At 39.5% G+C, this 16,292-nt stretch overlaps 2 protein-coding genes and 2 non-coding genes across 4 annotated transcripts; all 4 read right to left on the reverse strand.

The window, feature by feature from the left end:
• Window positions 1-640: 640 nt before the first annotated feature.
• Window positions 641-1,345, reverse strand: LOC116254195 (uncharacterized protein At5g01610-like). Its single transcript, XM_031629389.2, has one exon. It carries the CDS (start codon window positions 1,248-1,250, stop codon window positions 774-776), a length of 477 nt encoding a protein of 158 aa, XP_031485249.1. The 5' UTR covers window positions 1,251-1,345; the 3' UTR covers window positions 641-773.
• Window positions 1,346-2,386: 1,041 nt separating this feature from the next.
• On the reverse strand, window positions 2,387-8,548 carry LOC116254297 (exocyst complex component SEC15B). Its single transcript, XM_031629606.2, has 2 exons — window positions 5,925-8,548; window positions 2,387-3,044 (listed from the first exon to the last, which is right to left on the reverse strand). The coding sequence occupies exon 1, from the start codon at window positions 8,429-8,431 to the stop codon at window positions 5,939-5,941; it is 2,493 nt and encodes an 830-aa protein (XP_031485466.1). The 5' UTR covers window positions 8,432-8,548; the 3' UTR covers window positions 2,387-3,044; window positions 5,925-5,938.
• Window positions 8,549-15,545: 6,997 nt separating this feature from the next.
• On the reverse strand, window positions 15,546-15,617 carry TRNAQ-CUG (transfer RNA glutamine (anticodon CUG)). Its single transcript has one exon. It is a non-coding gene; the product is annotated as a tRNA-Gln (tRNA).
• A 254-nt stretch (window positions 15,618-15,871) lies between these two features.
• On the reverse strand, window positions 15,872-15,945 carry TRNAN-GUU (transfer RNA asparagine (anticodon GUU)). The gene has a single exon. It is a non-coding gene; the product is annotated as a tRNA-Asn (tRNA).
• Window positions 15,946-16,292: the final 347 nt, after the last annotated feature.

Raw genomic sequence — 16,292 nt, forward strand, 5'->3', positions numbered from 1 at the left:
TTCATAGATGAACCACTTTTAAAGGGAAGAAGACCGACGTGAATCAAAGTTTCTGTATGGTGAACAATATTCAAAATTTGTGCAACTACGAACAGTAGGAGATGAAATTGAAAAATGTAATCACATCTGTTCAAAAAATTCCAACAAGCTATAGTCGTGGCCTGACCACGTACCGAAACAAGTTGAGTGAATAACGTGCCACAATGGTTGATCTTAAACAGTAGTTAATCTTATGGCAAACCAACAAATCCAATAAAAGCTAGCATGAAATTTGGACGCATGATGTTTCATATTTCTCAAAGAGTGATTGAAGGGATGGGATTTGATACGATGCTTATGAGATAGATGATATCGATGAGATTGTTTATCCAAATCTTTCTTCCTCAGTGCAAGGTTTTTTGAAAAAACACAAAAAAAAAAAAAAATCGTATACGCTACAATCTAAATTGAATCTTCTACCAAGAATCATTCGTTGAGTTGGAACAACTTCCGCTAATTCAGATCACTAAACTCATGTATGTTCATTATCTACCAAGAATCATTTATTGAGTTGAAGATCCATGCTTATTTATTGATCCTTTTTTCAAAAAATGCAATTTATTTTCATGAGACCACAGGCGATACGACGCACATCGACCGATGCAGAAAACGATGATATCTAATGAACACAGTTTAAAACCAGAAAGTGACATCAAAACTTCAAAAGATGTCCTAAAAGCAGAGACTTGGTACAGAATGAACATGCTGCAGAGAACGAAACTGCAACGACTCGGTCATTCCACAGCTGCGAGAGAAACGCAGTCCAGGCCGCACCCGCACTGCGGACACACTGCAAAATTCGACACCGGGAAGGACGCCGACGCGATTCCGACAGAGAAGTCGAGATCGTCTCCTTCGACGGTGACCTCGACAATGCTGAGCCAGAAGAACAGCACCTTCACGCTGATCCCGCTCAGGCTATAGAGCTTCTTGGAAGAGATGTAGCCGGTGACGGTGGACTTGTACTTGATATCGTACGAGCCTTCCAGGGAGAAGGTGCAGGTCCCGTTGAGGTAGACGGAAAACTTGCCGGTGGAGGAATTGAGCTCGTAGCTCACCACTCCCTCCGGCAGCAGGCCGATGGGGAAGCCGTACTCCTCCAACACTTCGTATGCTGTCAACGTGTCGTTGGACGCCGCCACCGCCACCGACACCAGAACCGCCACTAGAGTGGCCAGGATGGCCCTGGAAGGTGAAATCGCCACCACCATCTTCGTAATTCCTCTTCTTTATCTCAGTTTCTCGTCTCTTTTCACTGGAATCTGGAAAGCGGTAGCCCTCTCTCCTTGTACCAGTGTGTCTTCTATATATGTAGAGTAGCTGTGTGAGAGCGATAGAGAGAGCCACCTTTCTTTTTCCATCACGCCGTTCGCTTGCCAAACCGTCAAAGGCAGTGAGAGCAGACCAACAGATTGAAGGACGAGTGGTTGGACACGTAAAAGGAAGAGATCCAATGTGGATTAGATGGATTTGTCCTTCCTTGCTTGTGAAAGTAGAAATTGACCGATGGGACGAGGATCACTCTCATTCACACGGACTGGGTACCATTTCTCTCTCTCTCTCTTTTTATATATATATTATATATATATACCCTCATCTTTGGCTTTTGCCAAAAGAACAAAAAGTTCTATACGAGAACGATAGCACCTTTGTAAGGATTGGCAGGACTAGAAGCATAGATAAGGCAGGGTTTAACTATGTCAGCTAGTTTTCAAGAACGGGACAAAGAGTTGGATGAAATTGCTTGGAGTCGCATGACAAAGGTTCTAGACAACAAACTTCAAACAATACCAGGTTTTACCTTCAAGGGTATGTTTCTGATGCTCTTTGATTACCCATGTCTGGCATCTCTCTTTCTCTCTCAATATAAATTTTAAGCAACACCAGTTCTGACCTTCAGTAATATGCCTCTGACCCATAAATTTTAATCATGCCAATTCGACACTGATTAACATCACCTATCTCTCTAGCATTTTTTTCCCCCAAAATAATTAGCCTAAGAGACAGCTTAGAAACTATAATGGCAGGTTACTTTTGTTACGTGTGAATTAAAGGAGACGCATTTAAATGACTAAGCAGCTTGAGAATGAATTTGAACCGTGTATCTGTTTAAAAGGATGCTTTACTAGACAACATAAACCCAATAACAATCATGAACAACCCATGTACGTCTCTTTTATGCAGAATTCACAAGACCAAGGGCTGAGATCGGAGAGCTTGTAGTTGTACAGCATAAACTGAGTCTGGAAAAATACAAACTTTTCTCCAAGAAAAAAAAAAGAAGCTTAACCATTCAGCACCCCAATTGACGTAAAAATGACAAAGTTTGGGACAACAAGAAATATCATGCCGCAGGATAATCAGCCGCCATAAAAAAATACCCATCAAATACAAATGTCATTTTCCTTGTGTTCTTACACATAAATGCACAATGGTACAACAAAAACAAACAAAAATGGGAGCACATTCTTCTTTACGTACAAACAAATTAACAACCTGCAATCCTGAGCAGTGAGAAGTACTACCCGCGTCCTCCAGAATTGGGTGCACGCATGAGAGCCCTCCGTTCTAATTCCTTGTCCACGAGATCAAATACTGAATTGCAGAATAAACTCAAATGAACCTAACAGCCAGCTCTTCGAACATTCTTGTTGCCCATGTTTTATTCAAACCAGAGGAAGAATTTCTAGCAATTACATGATTTAATCATCCAATTATTTTACCTCAAGAAGATTGATCAGTGGAAGCAAAAAAATAAACATTGAGGGCATGGAAGAATCAAAATGGAAAAGGTGAAGAAACTAGTCTGCTTTTTCTTCGCATCGGCAGCAATAATGATATGCTCAACAACAGAACAGTTGCATCATGACATACTCCAATACACCTCCAGAAATAGTTTTCCCCATTGAGATACTAGGTGCTCCAAGCAGCCCAAGGTATCTTCCTGCAGCCTTCGAGCACCCAAAATCCCCTTTACAACGTGTCAAATCACATTTAGATCCTTCCTGTTGCAAGAGAAGAACTAAGACTCGGTAAGTACAATAAAGAGCAGATAGAAGATCTGGCACAAAAACACAAGGAATTTACAAACATCTCGAACGAAAGGAATCAATAGGAAAAGAACATGAAAGCGTTCAGCATCCAAAAGATTCACCAATGTCAAAAAGAAGCACCATTGAATAGGCAATCTTGTGCTTTAATGACACCAATTCAAGAACTACCATTAGACTGCACCCTGTGGACAACAAGAAACTTGAAAGGAATCTTCTGAATCCAGCACCAAGGATCCCGTACATCAATTCAAAAAGATGCTTTAGTACATCTGTAAAGAACGAGTCTAAAATACTTTCCATTTCCACTGCACAAGCCACATAACCTGACATGTTCGTGAGCGGCTTAGATTATGCTTCTAACCCGTCTCTTGCTTAGGACTGAAAAGTAAGGCGCTAACCAGCCAAACATGAGCCCCACTCAACTTTGTGATGGTTTCATGAACTCTAAAAACTGCTATTTAAAGTATGATCTAAACACACAGATACTTCAAAACTGCTTGAAAAATCAATTATACCAAAAACTCTAAAAACCACTATTGCCCCAAGATTTGGAAAGATTGAAGAGTCCACACATCGTAGCCTATTTTCTCGCCTTGGTTAAAGGCAAATAGGCTTCACTGAAAGTGTCCTAAAGATGCTTCTGCTATTAAAATCTCCACGTGGCTCTTTTAGTTTAGGCGCAACACATCTTTACGGTAGAAAAAAAAATAATGGCTTTGTTCAAGCTTGCAGTCTATATAACTGGAACAATGATATAAACATGCATATTCCATAACAACAAAGGAGTCCAACAAGGAAACATTTTGTCAAGATGCACAGAACAACATCAAATGCATATCATAATCACAGTCAGTATCCAAGTTCGGTTGATCATGTGTGTACTTTGAATTGTTAATGACCAAGTACTTGTGCATCACCACCAAGGCAATGAGAAAAGATGAGAACATAACACACAACATCAACTACATCTACTTGTCCACACCAAAGACAACCAATGAAATTTTTAAACATTCAGCCATAGGGACCAAGTCAATACAAACTGAGGTTTTCTTGAAGTCAACTACCACTATATTGGTCATATCTATGGACTTTGTATCTCTTATAGAACTAGTGATTGCGAGAGAAAGCTGGTAATGATGTCCACCAGGATATACAAATGAACTAAACCTGTTCCTTTTTTCAATATATGTGAGATCGTATGTTCATATTTGCCATTTTCCTAGCAGGATGAGAATTGTTTAGGGAATGACAATGTCAGCTCTTGGTCCATCACCCAAGCTTTACGCTTTTAAATCCACTCCAACATGGTCCTTGACAATGAAAAAAACATAATATGAAAAGATTAAGCTGAAATGCAATTTTCCATTTTCCCCACAGTACAACCTAAGAATCAGATATTTGAGAGCTAGACCTACTCAAATGCTAATGAAGAAATTACTTGAGGATCTAATTTAGGCCATGAAGCAGCTGGTGCACACATGCAAGAGACTTATCAAAATCCATATACCAGTTAGGAATTGTAATATGCGTGCAATGCAAATCACCTTTTGGACGGCCACAATGGACATGCTAAGCAAACTTCTCCTCATAAGCACAGGTAATATAACGGTTACCAAGATAACTAGCACATGCACATAGCAGAATTGTTACTTAACAAGAATATTATGAATTTCAAATCCTAACTTAATGTTCAGTAAGTTGTTACTTGACAAGAACATTATGAATTTCAAATCCTAAATTAATGTTCAGTATCGAACTTTCATTTTTTTTTTTTTTCACTTTCAATTATTTATCTAAAACTTTAAGATGTCTTCCTTTGATCAAAATTTAATTCAAATGCATGGTCCAGGTTCATAAATTTATGACCTATTGAAGTTTATGCATTATTTTTCAGTGATTTTCCATAATACATCAATCGCATATTGAGATCAATCAGTATTTTTCCTGCATGCTTTAATATACTGATAGAATTTTGTTCATCCAATGCTAAGTAAATGTGAACAAGCCAATTGGGAGATAGTCAGCTACCATCTACTTAATAAGATCCTACGCCCCACAGGTACTTCTAGTTCTAACAGATTCTTGTCCTTGTACCTGCGCCATACTCATTTTGGTACTTATGTATGTCTCACATAGATCATTTGGCATTTCATAGTAAGTATCTAACTTTTACCGCACGTTTTTTAAATGGTAGGCACCTATATATCTGGTATATATGAGGCTTCTTTTTCATTGATAAGAAAAGCAAGTGGGGGGGTTTAGCAAACAATTACCAGATTATGCCTTGACTGAGAAACATCCGCGTACGGAACCTTTAACAGCTCCTTCAACCCCTAGACAATGGACGAAAATCTTATCGGCCACCCTTTCAGTGTTCGGGTTGTTAATATAGCCACAGGCCCACAACCTAGCCCATCTTTGAACCAATTTCGTATTGTACCCCTAGAATCTAAGATGTGAACGTGTACCAACAGCGATATTTCTCTGGAATATGTCAGATAAAAAAAGCCTATAAAACTCATCTAGAAGACATTAAATTAACATGCTTTTTGGTGCACTAAGATGCTTTGATATTTCTAATTTTGTCTTTTGTCAACAAAAACGTACTTCCCTCTTTATGAGTTGGAAGAATGCAATTCAATAAATTTCACAAAAAATTCGTAGGAGAACTCTTATATTCACGTAACTAATTGTATGATGACCTCAGTATTCCGAGCTAAAACCAGAACTAACTCATTAAAAGTCTAAAAACAAACGCTTTCGCAAATACGTGAACCCACTGACAGAAGTTCAAGCTAAAAAGAAAGAGAAAGGAAAAAGAAAGAAACTTACGTGGTGACAACACTCTAAACTTCCTTGAGTCTTTTGATGAGAGCATCCAAAGACTTCTTCTTGGGATTTTGCTTGGCAGCCCTTGTACCAAAAGTGCTGAAGTACCTTTCCGATGGATCTCTCAGCTTCTCCGATATAGTCACCACCTTCCGGTAATCCAGCGCCCCATAGTTCTTCTCTCTTATAACCGGATTCAGGAAGTTCTCAGGGTGACTACTATCCAGCAAATTCACCAATTGCCTTGCCTCCATTAACGACTCCTTCAAAGACGGATCAGAAGAAGAAGGCGAAGTAGACTGTACAGAGCTGTCAGCACCATTCTCCTCCACCTCCTCCCCACCCCTCATGAGCTGCCTATCCTGGGTCTCTGCAAAAGATTCCAATATCTTGAGATCAGCATCCAACCCCGTGACTGCAGTCGCATTAAACCGCTTGACGCCATCTCCGGCAAGAACAGCAACAATGCTGTCTGAGACATGCCTCAAAACGCCTCTCAGGATATTCATTAAGATGTCCGGAGAGAGAATCTGCTGTCCTGTAGAGACGAGGGTCTCAAGGTAGATGACTACCTCATTCACATACTCATTCCCGTTAAACGGGGGATCATCGGCGATCCAGTTCACGTTGTCAAGTAAGGTCATGAACTCGTCAACCTTTGTCTTCACGAGCCTCAACAGAAGGTCGTGGGCAGCCTCCCTTGATGGAGCCAGTGGTGAAACCGGCCGGCGTTTGCGCTCCACCGTCCTAATTGGGATACCAGAAAGCTGAGCTGCATGCCGGACGAAGAACTCGCATGCTCGCTCCAGTATGGCCGTGTTGGCAGCAACCTGCATAGCCTGCGAGACTGTATAGACGCTTCCCGAGCTCATCAATCGAAGAAGCGAACCGTTGAGGACTTCTGCAAGTAGCCGATCGAGATACTTCTTCACCACGTCGTAGAAATCAAGCTGCCCGCTGTAGGAAAGGAAGCTCACCGAGTCCTCCACAAAGGAACGGACAATCCTGCAGCAATCGGGCACCGTCGAGGAGAATGGCGCGATGTAAGGAAATGCAGGGATTATGTCAGAGTTCTGTATGTGGAAGGCGAGCACGTTCATGTTATACTCGTATTCCTTCTTCATCACCATCGGATCAAACTTGTCGCCAGAAATGGCGTCCGACATCTGCTTCTGGCAATCGGCGAGGAGCAGCTCGTGGTACTTGTCGCGGTGCTGGCTGAGCACCACAAGGAGGGGATCGACATGGTAGCCGTACCGTCGGAGGGTCACTCCCAGAAGGCTCACGTAGTCCTTGATAAGGAGGAGGTGGTTCGCCGTCTGCATCCGTGAAAACTGGTCCTCTAATACGGAGCACATCTTTCCTATGGCCATGTCCCACAGGTTGTCCACGTCGTTCCGAAATATGAGGTCACCGGCGGTGCGGAAAATCCGGTCTTCGACAATGAAGAAGCCGGCGATCTGCGCGAAGAAGGTCTGATGCGATTCGAGGAAGGGGCTCATGGAGGAGATCTGGAAGTCCGAGGTGAGCTGCAGCTTGCGGTTCTCCAAGTACTGTTGCCTGAACCGATCCTTGAGCCCCAGGGTCTGGTAGATGTGGTAGCAGCGGTAGAGGGACCGGAGATCGGCTATGTCACCTCCGGCGGCGGAGTTCGAACCTGCGCTTGTGTCGGATCTCCTATCCTCCTCCATATCGTCGTCTTCCTCGGTGTGAAGAGAGTAGACGCAATCACGGAGGCTGACCCTGGTTTGCTCCTCCACCTGACGCTGCTTGACGCGGAGCTCCTCCTCGCGCTGGCGGGCGGAGGAGGCGCGGCCGATGGCAAGCTGGCCGAGCTCACGGCTGGCGACGCGGATCTGGACGAGCCAGTCGCTGAAGTCCTTGGAGACGCGAAGCTCGATGTGGGCGCGGATAGTAGGGATGTGGCAATCCAGCATCCGGCGGAGGGCGGAGGAAGGGGTGCGTGGAAGGAGATCTTGCTCGAGGAGCGAGAGCGATTTCAGGGCAAGATATAAATCATCGCTGGAGAGGTGGCCGTTGACATTGGCGCAGACGGAAGCCGTCCGAGCGCAGAGCGTGGCCGAGCGGAGAGCGAGGCAAAGGTTGGCGCGTACGGTCTCTGCCTCCAGGAGCTCCTCGAGTCGAGAAAGCAGGGGGAGGCCGGCCTCCTGGAGTCGGCAGTTAGTCTCGGAGAGAGCCGATTTCAGAGAGTCGGCATCTGCGAGGAGGGCTCGGAGGTCGTCGACGGCGAGGATGAAGTCCTCGTAATGGGAACGGCAAACATCCTCGATCTCGGCCTCCTTGGAGCGGGCGAAGCGGCGAAGGTGGTGGAGGAGGGCGTCAGGCTTCCCGGCGGCGAAGGCCTTACGGACTAGAGGACCGAGGTCATCCCCATTGCAGATGGAGGACGAGATGAGCATGTAGTCAAGCTTCTCAGCGGACTCATCCCCGTCAGGTCCCGGAGACCCCGCCGGAGCCACCCGCCGGCGCGTCCTCGTCCCCGGATGCATCGTCGCCGCCTTCCTATCCCTCGATCGACGCCTCCTTCTTCTTCGCCTTCTGGGTTCTCGGCGTCCGGTCCAGCGCACAAGGATTTTGGGGGCGGCGCAGAAGTAAAATTACCAAATACTCTTTCAAATAACGGATTAAAGTGGGAGGAAGCACGTCTCTATAGTAACCACGTATAAATGAATACGCCTGTTGCATCCCGCCACGTGTCAGATTATTTCGTATTCCTCCTAAATTAACTTCTGGTGTTAAACATTCCAATTATCGGGAGGTTGGCTTTTCATTTTCGTTTTTACAAACAATCAATTTTAACGGCAATTCAGTATTCCTTTCCTTTCTTCCTTCCTTGGTTTCTCAAGAAACGAGTTTCAATTTGAAGGGAGAACTTCTCCCGGGATGATTTTGCGGAACGAGTTGTCGTTTACTTGCTCATGGTGGAATGGCCTTGCCCTTGAGCCGTCACCGTCAGGGATGGAAGGGTGTTTTGGTAATTGACATTATTTCGAGAATCCAGCTCCAGATAGCTCATACAAAGTGGTCATACGGGTCCGACTCGAATGGTGGAATCCAAATCAGAACATTTTTGGATTTGGACCTTGAACATCTCAATCAACGTATTTAAGATCGAGTGGAAAAGTCCAACTGGATTTGAAATCTTAAGATCTCGATCACCATGGATCTACGGTGAAAGGAGGGCAAAGCAACAAGAAAACAAACTTTTTTGCCTTATAAGGCTTTTGAAAAGGATGAAGTAGCTTTTCAAGTTTGATCCAAAAAAAATTTTCAATCGCGACACTTCGTTTTAAGCGTAATTCGAATTTTTGTCACATTTATCTGATTTTTCTATTACGACCACACACGAGGTCCAGTGAAAATATCTAACGTCCGTTTTAATATAACAAAAAGGTATCGTTTTATTCGTCAATGGAGCCAGAGCTTCATTGAATTGAACGGTTGTCAGCAAGTTTCAAGGCCCCATATAAAGATTTAAGAAAATAGAAGCTTAAATTTGAGATTACCAGTAAACAATAATGGTCTCTCGAAAGAAAATTTTCGTTGACTCATGAAGCTTGCATTTGACGGCATTGTCTTTGTAAGTTGAACGGCAATTTCCAAATTTCTTTATTAACACCAGCCCGGACCAGCTGTTACTAGCTATTCGGACTTCACCAAACTTAGTCACGAGTTAAGATTGGTCCGACTCGGCCCTTGCCCAATGCAAGCCATTTTAAAATTCGATCGATTCGACTCGACGAGTCAGCAGCTTGTTGAACCAATGAGGTCCGGGTAATTTTTGTCGATCCAAGTCCAATTCATGAGTTTGCCAACTATAACTAATTCACTCCACATAAACACTTTGTCCCGACCATTATAACATGTGTGTCTCCTAAGACATACGGAACATGACGACTTGACATCATCGTCACCTTCCTTCCGTGTATCGCTGACATTTAGAGTTTCATAAAATCATTGTTAAAATATTTCATGGGTCTATTTCGGCAAATTCTAGCAATAACAATAACAATATGTTGCTGCTGTCAAACGACCTTCTAAAGTTATATTTTAATAATGCTAAATAAGTAGATGTTTCAATTGTGATATTGGAACTCATAACTTAAAACAAAACACATTTGGAGAACGCCATATTCTCCTTTTTAAAGATGTGTGTAATGTTAATAGTTTGTAAATCTAATAATCAAATGTTAGAAATAATCATAACTTGTTAGCTTCCTTAGAATAAAAGCATAGTTTTTCAAAGGATGTATATGTTAAGTACATGTATTGGAAAAGACCAAAATATTTTCTTATCAAATGCATCCTAAAAATCAACTCAACTTCAGAGGTTGCAATTGCAAATGGTCGGATCATATTTAAAGTTCTCTCTCTCTTTTTTTTTTTTAACTTTTTTCTTTTAATGGTAGAGGTAGTTTGGTAGACGCTTTTTTTTTTCATGTTCTATTTAATAGATCTGATCCAACCCCTACTTTCCCAATTTAATCCATTTGAACCCCCACTTTTTATATTTTTAGGGATGTCAATATATCTGAATTTATTTACCATTCTTATATTTAAATACTAGGCAATACAGCCTGGTAAAAATAAATAAAATGCCTAAACTTCCTCCCTCTATCTTTTTTGTTTTCCCTTTACTCTTGTCTATTGCTAAAGTATCGGAGTAGCATTTACAAAAATTGAACTTTCATCCGAGTCATTTCTTTTAACGATTAGTTTTTTAATCTTGAGGGAGATTTGCATGGGTCAGGCTCTTTAGGATATCGGAGGGGAAGCTCTCCGACGAACAAAACAACAATAGAAATAAAGAAAACACTGGGCATAAGGAACATGATGTTTGTTCCTAAAACTCTCAAACATTAGACAAAAAAACAATATTGGTAGAATGGGCAGAATAATAGTGTGATAGGCCTGTTTTGTTTTATGGTATAACTATCAAAGGACCTCTAGGGTCTGTTAATCTCCACATGTTTCACCTTGCGTGTAGGACTCACCCCTTTTATGGTACAAGAGCATATCCCTCGCAATTCGAACCAGAGTCATGCTGCATAACACACCCCAAGCTTGCCCTTTTGATCTATGCCCCTCGGAGCATGCCAACCATCAACACTCCTGAAAAATAATCGGATCGCGACACATACCGGGTATAGGTAGAATCCAGGGTTCAAGCTCGGAACCAAATCTTGAACTAAACTTTCACTTTTCCAAAATGAGCTGGCTTGTCATCAAGTCGAGGTACATTTTTCTCCAAGTTTTTAATTAAATGGAACTTGTCATATGTTCTTGAATGTGGAACTTTTTTTTTTTTTTTTTGGGTTGCTTTATATATGGGCAGCAGGGTATATGTTAGACCCTGAACATGAAACTTTTGTGTAGCAACTAAAAATGACTAATATACTCTTCATAATAAGTCAAAGACCTCCCTTTGTAGGGGCAAAAGTAGAACTTGAAAAAAGATTTCCTCTAATCCCTACCATTTACCTTTTCTTTCATATAAACACAATGTTAGAATACTCAAACTTGAGTTTGGTGTATAAAAATTAAAAAAAAAACAAAAAAAAACAAAAGCACTTTGTTGGCGAAGTCTGGTTCCAGTCAAATTGAATTTGGATCTTTTGTCTGGTTTATGATTTCAAATTTTCACCAATATTTCAAAACGAAGCGTATATCATATCTTCATCATTGGCTGCAAAAGCTTACAAATTCAAGTCATGTTTTAAAAGTTAATACAATCTTCCACTCGACTCGCTATCATTTGACAACGGCATGTTTGGTAGACTCAGTCGCAAAAGGCTTGCAAAATCTGATCTCTATTTTAAAAAGTCTAATTTTCAACGCAATCGTTTTGGGCTTTGGCCCCAGCAATTTTAAAAAATTTGACTTGTTTTATATAAAAATTTTGAAACATGATATTTCGGCCCTAATCAAAATTTAAAAACTTTAATTTGACCATTTTCATGAAAATTTTTTAGTTCCGCCCCCTCTCTAAAACTAAAAGGGTCTAATATTAAATCATCCTTGGATTTCAAGTCACCTTAAATTAAAACTTTCAAAAAACTAAGATCATTCTGGTCTGGTTGGCTTCATGCAAAGTACCTTAGAAATCAAAGTCCCTAAAATTGGTTATGGACATTATTGATGTAACCTTACACTTGTAAATATCATCTGAAGAATAAATTGATAAAAACGTGCATTAAATTAATTAATTTTTAGTTACTTTTAATAATTAGAATTAATAGCTCTTATGGCATCAAAAAATAATTTGCTTTTCACGAAAACAGTATGAACTAAAATATGTTTTATATGAAGCTACTGTGCATAAACATATTAAAATATTTAGATTTCGTTTAAAATGTTTATGACAAATGCTTAAGGAGTCTCGTCTTTCACTCACACTTGGCTCCTAAGCTCGAGCCACGTTCCAAGCCAATTCGAGCCAGTGGAAAGGAGCTTGATTCAAGTTCAAGGCAAGGCAGTTAGGCTGGTAACTTGTACATGATCTTTATATATATATATATATATAACAGAAGTAATTTGGAATGAAATTTTTCATCATCTTTTGTACCATAATAGTTCATATGTTTTTTCTTTGCATATTATTTACAAATAGTTGAAAATTTTGCAATTATGAAACTGCCATTATCCAGATATTTTTCATAGAATAGGCCTTAAGGTTTTTCAAGTTGAAATTTTGTTTCTTTTATATTTTAAAAATATGTTTATTTATTTTAATTGAAACTCAACCTAAGTCAATGGTCTGTTCGAAGGGCAGGCCTCTGTCATGGAAAAAAAACATATAGGACTTGTGTGGAGTTTGAGATGCCTGATATCTGTTTTTAGGATCAAGATCAAGACAGAGAAACTAATTTTCTGTATTGGATCATAAAAAGAATTAATTGAATTGCCCCCAGTAAGAATCTAAATAAATTTGTTTAAAAATATTGTAGGAAGACATTTAGTGAGAGAGAGAGAGGTTCGATGCAAAGATTTGACTAGAATTACAAACGTGAATAGAAATAAAAAGTATAAAGATCCTTACAAACGTGAATAGAAATAAAAAGTATAAAGATCTTATAGGGGTTGATGCAATGATCATGATGGAGGCAGGTAAGAGACTAGTACATGTTTCAAACTCTTGTGACATCAATCCACTCTGCTGCGAAAGGAAAATACTCATACGTAAGTGACTGTAAAACACCAAAAGCAACTTTGGACCCGAATACACGAATAGACTGTAAAACAAGTAGCAGTAACAAAAATCTTATTAAGAAACAAAGGATTGTAATTCTAAATTTTAAAAAGATGTTTTATATTTGAGAATATGATTGTTGGTAGGGGCAGAGCCAGAAATTTTTTATGAGGGAGTTCGAATTAAATTTTTAAATTTTGACTAGCGCCAAAATTATTATTTTTTTATTTTTTATATAGAACAAGTAAAATTTTTTAAAATTTACATGTAATTTTTTTTTTTAAATTGAGATCGGACCATGAGTTATAGACTGAAAATTACCATAATGCCCTAAGTGGTTAAATGGAAAACCCTCCCTTATAAGGGCAAAAGTGAAACCCAAACACTTGTTTCCCATAAAATTACCAAAATGCTCCTCTGCTGCAATTTTCTCATGTCTAACAAACAATAACATTAGATTAAAAGGTGAATTAATGGAGTTTTGGTTATTTTCAGCTAATAATTTGTGATCTTATAACACACGTATTCGGTCACATTTCGGGAAAGGGCATTTATGAATTTTTAATTTAAAAGGTGAATTTTGTTTGATACTTTTTTTTTAATTAAAAAATAATTTAAATTTAACGGCATGAAAAGAGCATACTTTTTAAATTTAAAAGGTGAATTTTGTTTGATAACTTTTTTTAATGAAAAAATTAATTTAAATTTAACGGCATGAAAAGAACATACTTTTTAAATTTAAATTTCTTTAGTTCCACTCTCTTTTATGTGTAATGCACGCAGCTAAATGAAAAAAAAAATTGAAACCTGAGCAAGCTTTTATTGCTTCATCAAAAGTGAAGTTCTGTTTCTGTAATTTTTACATGCCGATTAAAAAGTTAAGCCTTTAATTAAAAGTTTAATATGTTAAGAGCAGTCCTTGATATGTTGAGGGTTGCTAGAACTGATTTTCTTACATATGGATAACTAGTTTCCACCATATGTAGGAAAAATCTATATATTTATTATTTTTTGCATATACATTTGTAAAAAGAAAGAGAACGAATGAAGTGTAATGCCTTCTAGAAAAAAAACTTATAATAAACACTTCCTTTAAGATCAACTCTAGCCAGTTATGCTAAGCCCTTTAATTTCCATTTTATTGTTATGAATATGGGCAGGGCCATGAGCATGGCGTTTGGAATTGGGTACTCATCTTGTCATGCCCTATTTTGCAGTTGTAACGCCCTAAAATTTTAATCTCATATTGAAAATTGTGAGAGATATTTAAGGGTTTATAATAAGATTATTAAATAAATGGTTTTCCTAATTCTTAACATTTTGAGGGTTGAGGTCGAAACTGTTAGGAGGCGGGTTAAGCCCGAGCTTAGAAGTGGAACAGGTTGTTACAATGATGTTAGGTTCAATTCAATACTCGGACCTAAGGTCTCATACGTGCGGAGATACACATATTGAAGATTGTGAGGGATCTTAAGGGCTTATAGAGAAGGTTATTTATATAGATAGTTGTCATGTTTTGTTTCCTATCCTTTTGAGGGTTGAAGTCGAAAGGTTGGGATTCGTAGGAGTCTGAGCTTAGAAGTGAGTCGAATTGTTACAATGGTTAGGGACAATAGTTGGTTGAGTCGCTGAGTTGGCTCGAGAATGACCCAAGTCAACTCGAATCACTAGAAAACCGGGTTACAAGTCAATGTTGGTCTGGCTTGCCCTTGACTTAGGCCGACTCAGCCCTAACTCGCCTGATTCAGGTTATTTTAAGACTTGATCAAATCAACAATATTTCAATTATTTACAATCTGATTAGCCTCATTCCTCATCAAAATGTTTCAATTCGGATTTCAGTGGCTCCCTGTGCAGAGATGGTGAACTCTTTGCATCACGCTCGTAGACAGCTCATTTTCTATTTTTCTTTCAATCCCGTTGCTAAGGTCATTGAAATGTTGTTTAAGCCTATGCACTAGAGCTAAGGAGACGTTTTGGGACATCTGGAATTGAATTACTGTCAACTTAGTTTAGTTTACTTGCCGATTAATTTTTTACAAGTTTATTTATAAATAACTTAAGGTTTTTATTTTTTTTATGTTTTCTATCATTTTAAAAATGAATAAAATAAATACTTTTTTTCTGATTTATCTGAAAGGTGGAGGAGAGGTAACTGGAAAGTAGACCTGTACAAAAAAGTGAAAAGATGACGCGCGGGTGGCATTTTAAGGGGAGAGAGAGAGAGAGGGAGAGAGAGGGGCCAAACTGAAAAAAGAAAAAAGAGAAGGGCGGTAAAATGGAAGCTTAGTTCCATTTCCCTGCGTCTTGGAAAATGAAAGATTATAGAAAGTAACGGAAATGCTCGTGTAAAGGAGGAAAAAGGGGTAAAGGCCCGGAAAAGGAAAAACGTACGTTGCATAAGATCCGGCAAAAGGTCCCACCGAGATTTGAACTCGGGTTACTGGATTCAGAGTCCAATGTCCTAACCACTAGACCATGGGACCTCTGGCATTCGACCTGCTCAATCTTTTCTATTTGATAAATTAATACTTATCTTTAAAACTTTCGCTCATCTTTAACTTAGTGTTGCAAAAATTAGAAATTCGATCTCGATTCCAGGGTTCATCAATTTGATGTGAAAAAAAAGAGATAAAAGAAAAACGTAGAAGAAACGAGAAAATATAAATGAATAAACGTAAGAAAATACATAAAGTATTATCGTGGGGAGACCAGTTTTAAAAAAAGTTAAAAGTAGAATCGCTAGAGGAAGGGCTTGAACCTTCGACCTTATGGTTAACAGCCATACGCTCTAACCAACTGAGCTACTCCAGCTTCAATGGTGTAGTTTACTCGGTATTAGTGAAAATGATTGGATTTTGAGGTAAAGGGCAATTGAATTTGTAATGAAGAACATCACACAATTGAAAACAAACAAAGACTTTCAAATTTAAAAAAAAGGTTGGGTATAAAATTGGCCAAGATGGTCAGACATACAAAACAAGGCTAGTCGCAAAGGACTGCATACAAACAAAAGGGTTGGCTATTGTCGAAGCACTGACATGTAACTTTTGATGGAGCCAGTGCCAGCTAGATGTGAAAAATGTTGCTCTACAAAGAGACTTAGAATAATCAATAATGTTGTTTATGGAGTTATAACAAAGGCACGATGGAAACCCGTC

This window comes from Nymphaea colorata, chromosome 5, assembly GCF_008831285.2.
Source record: "Nymphaea colorata isolate Beijing-Zhang1983 chromosome 5, ASM883128v2, whole genome shotgun sequence".
Taxonomy (NCBI): Eukaryota; Viridiplantae; Streptophyta; class Magnoliopsida; order Nymphaeales; family Nymphaeaceae; genus Nymphaea; species Nymphaea colorata.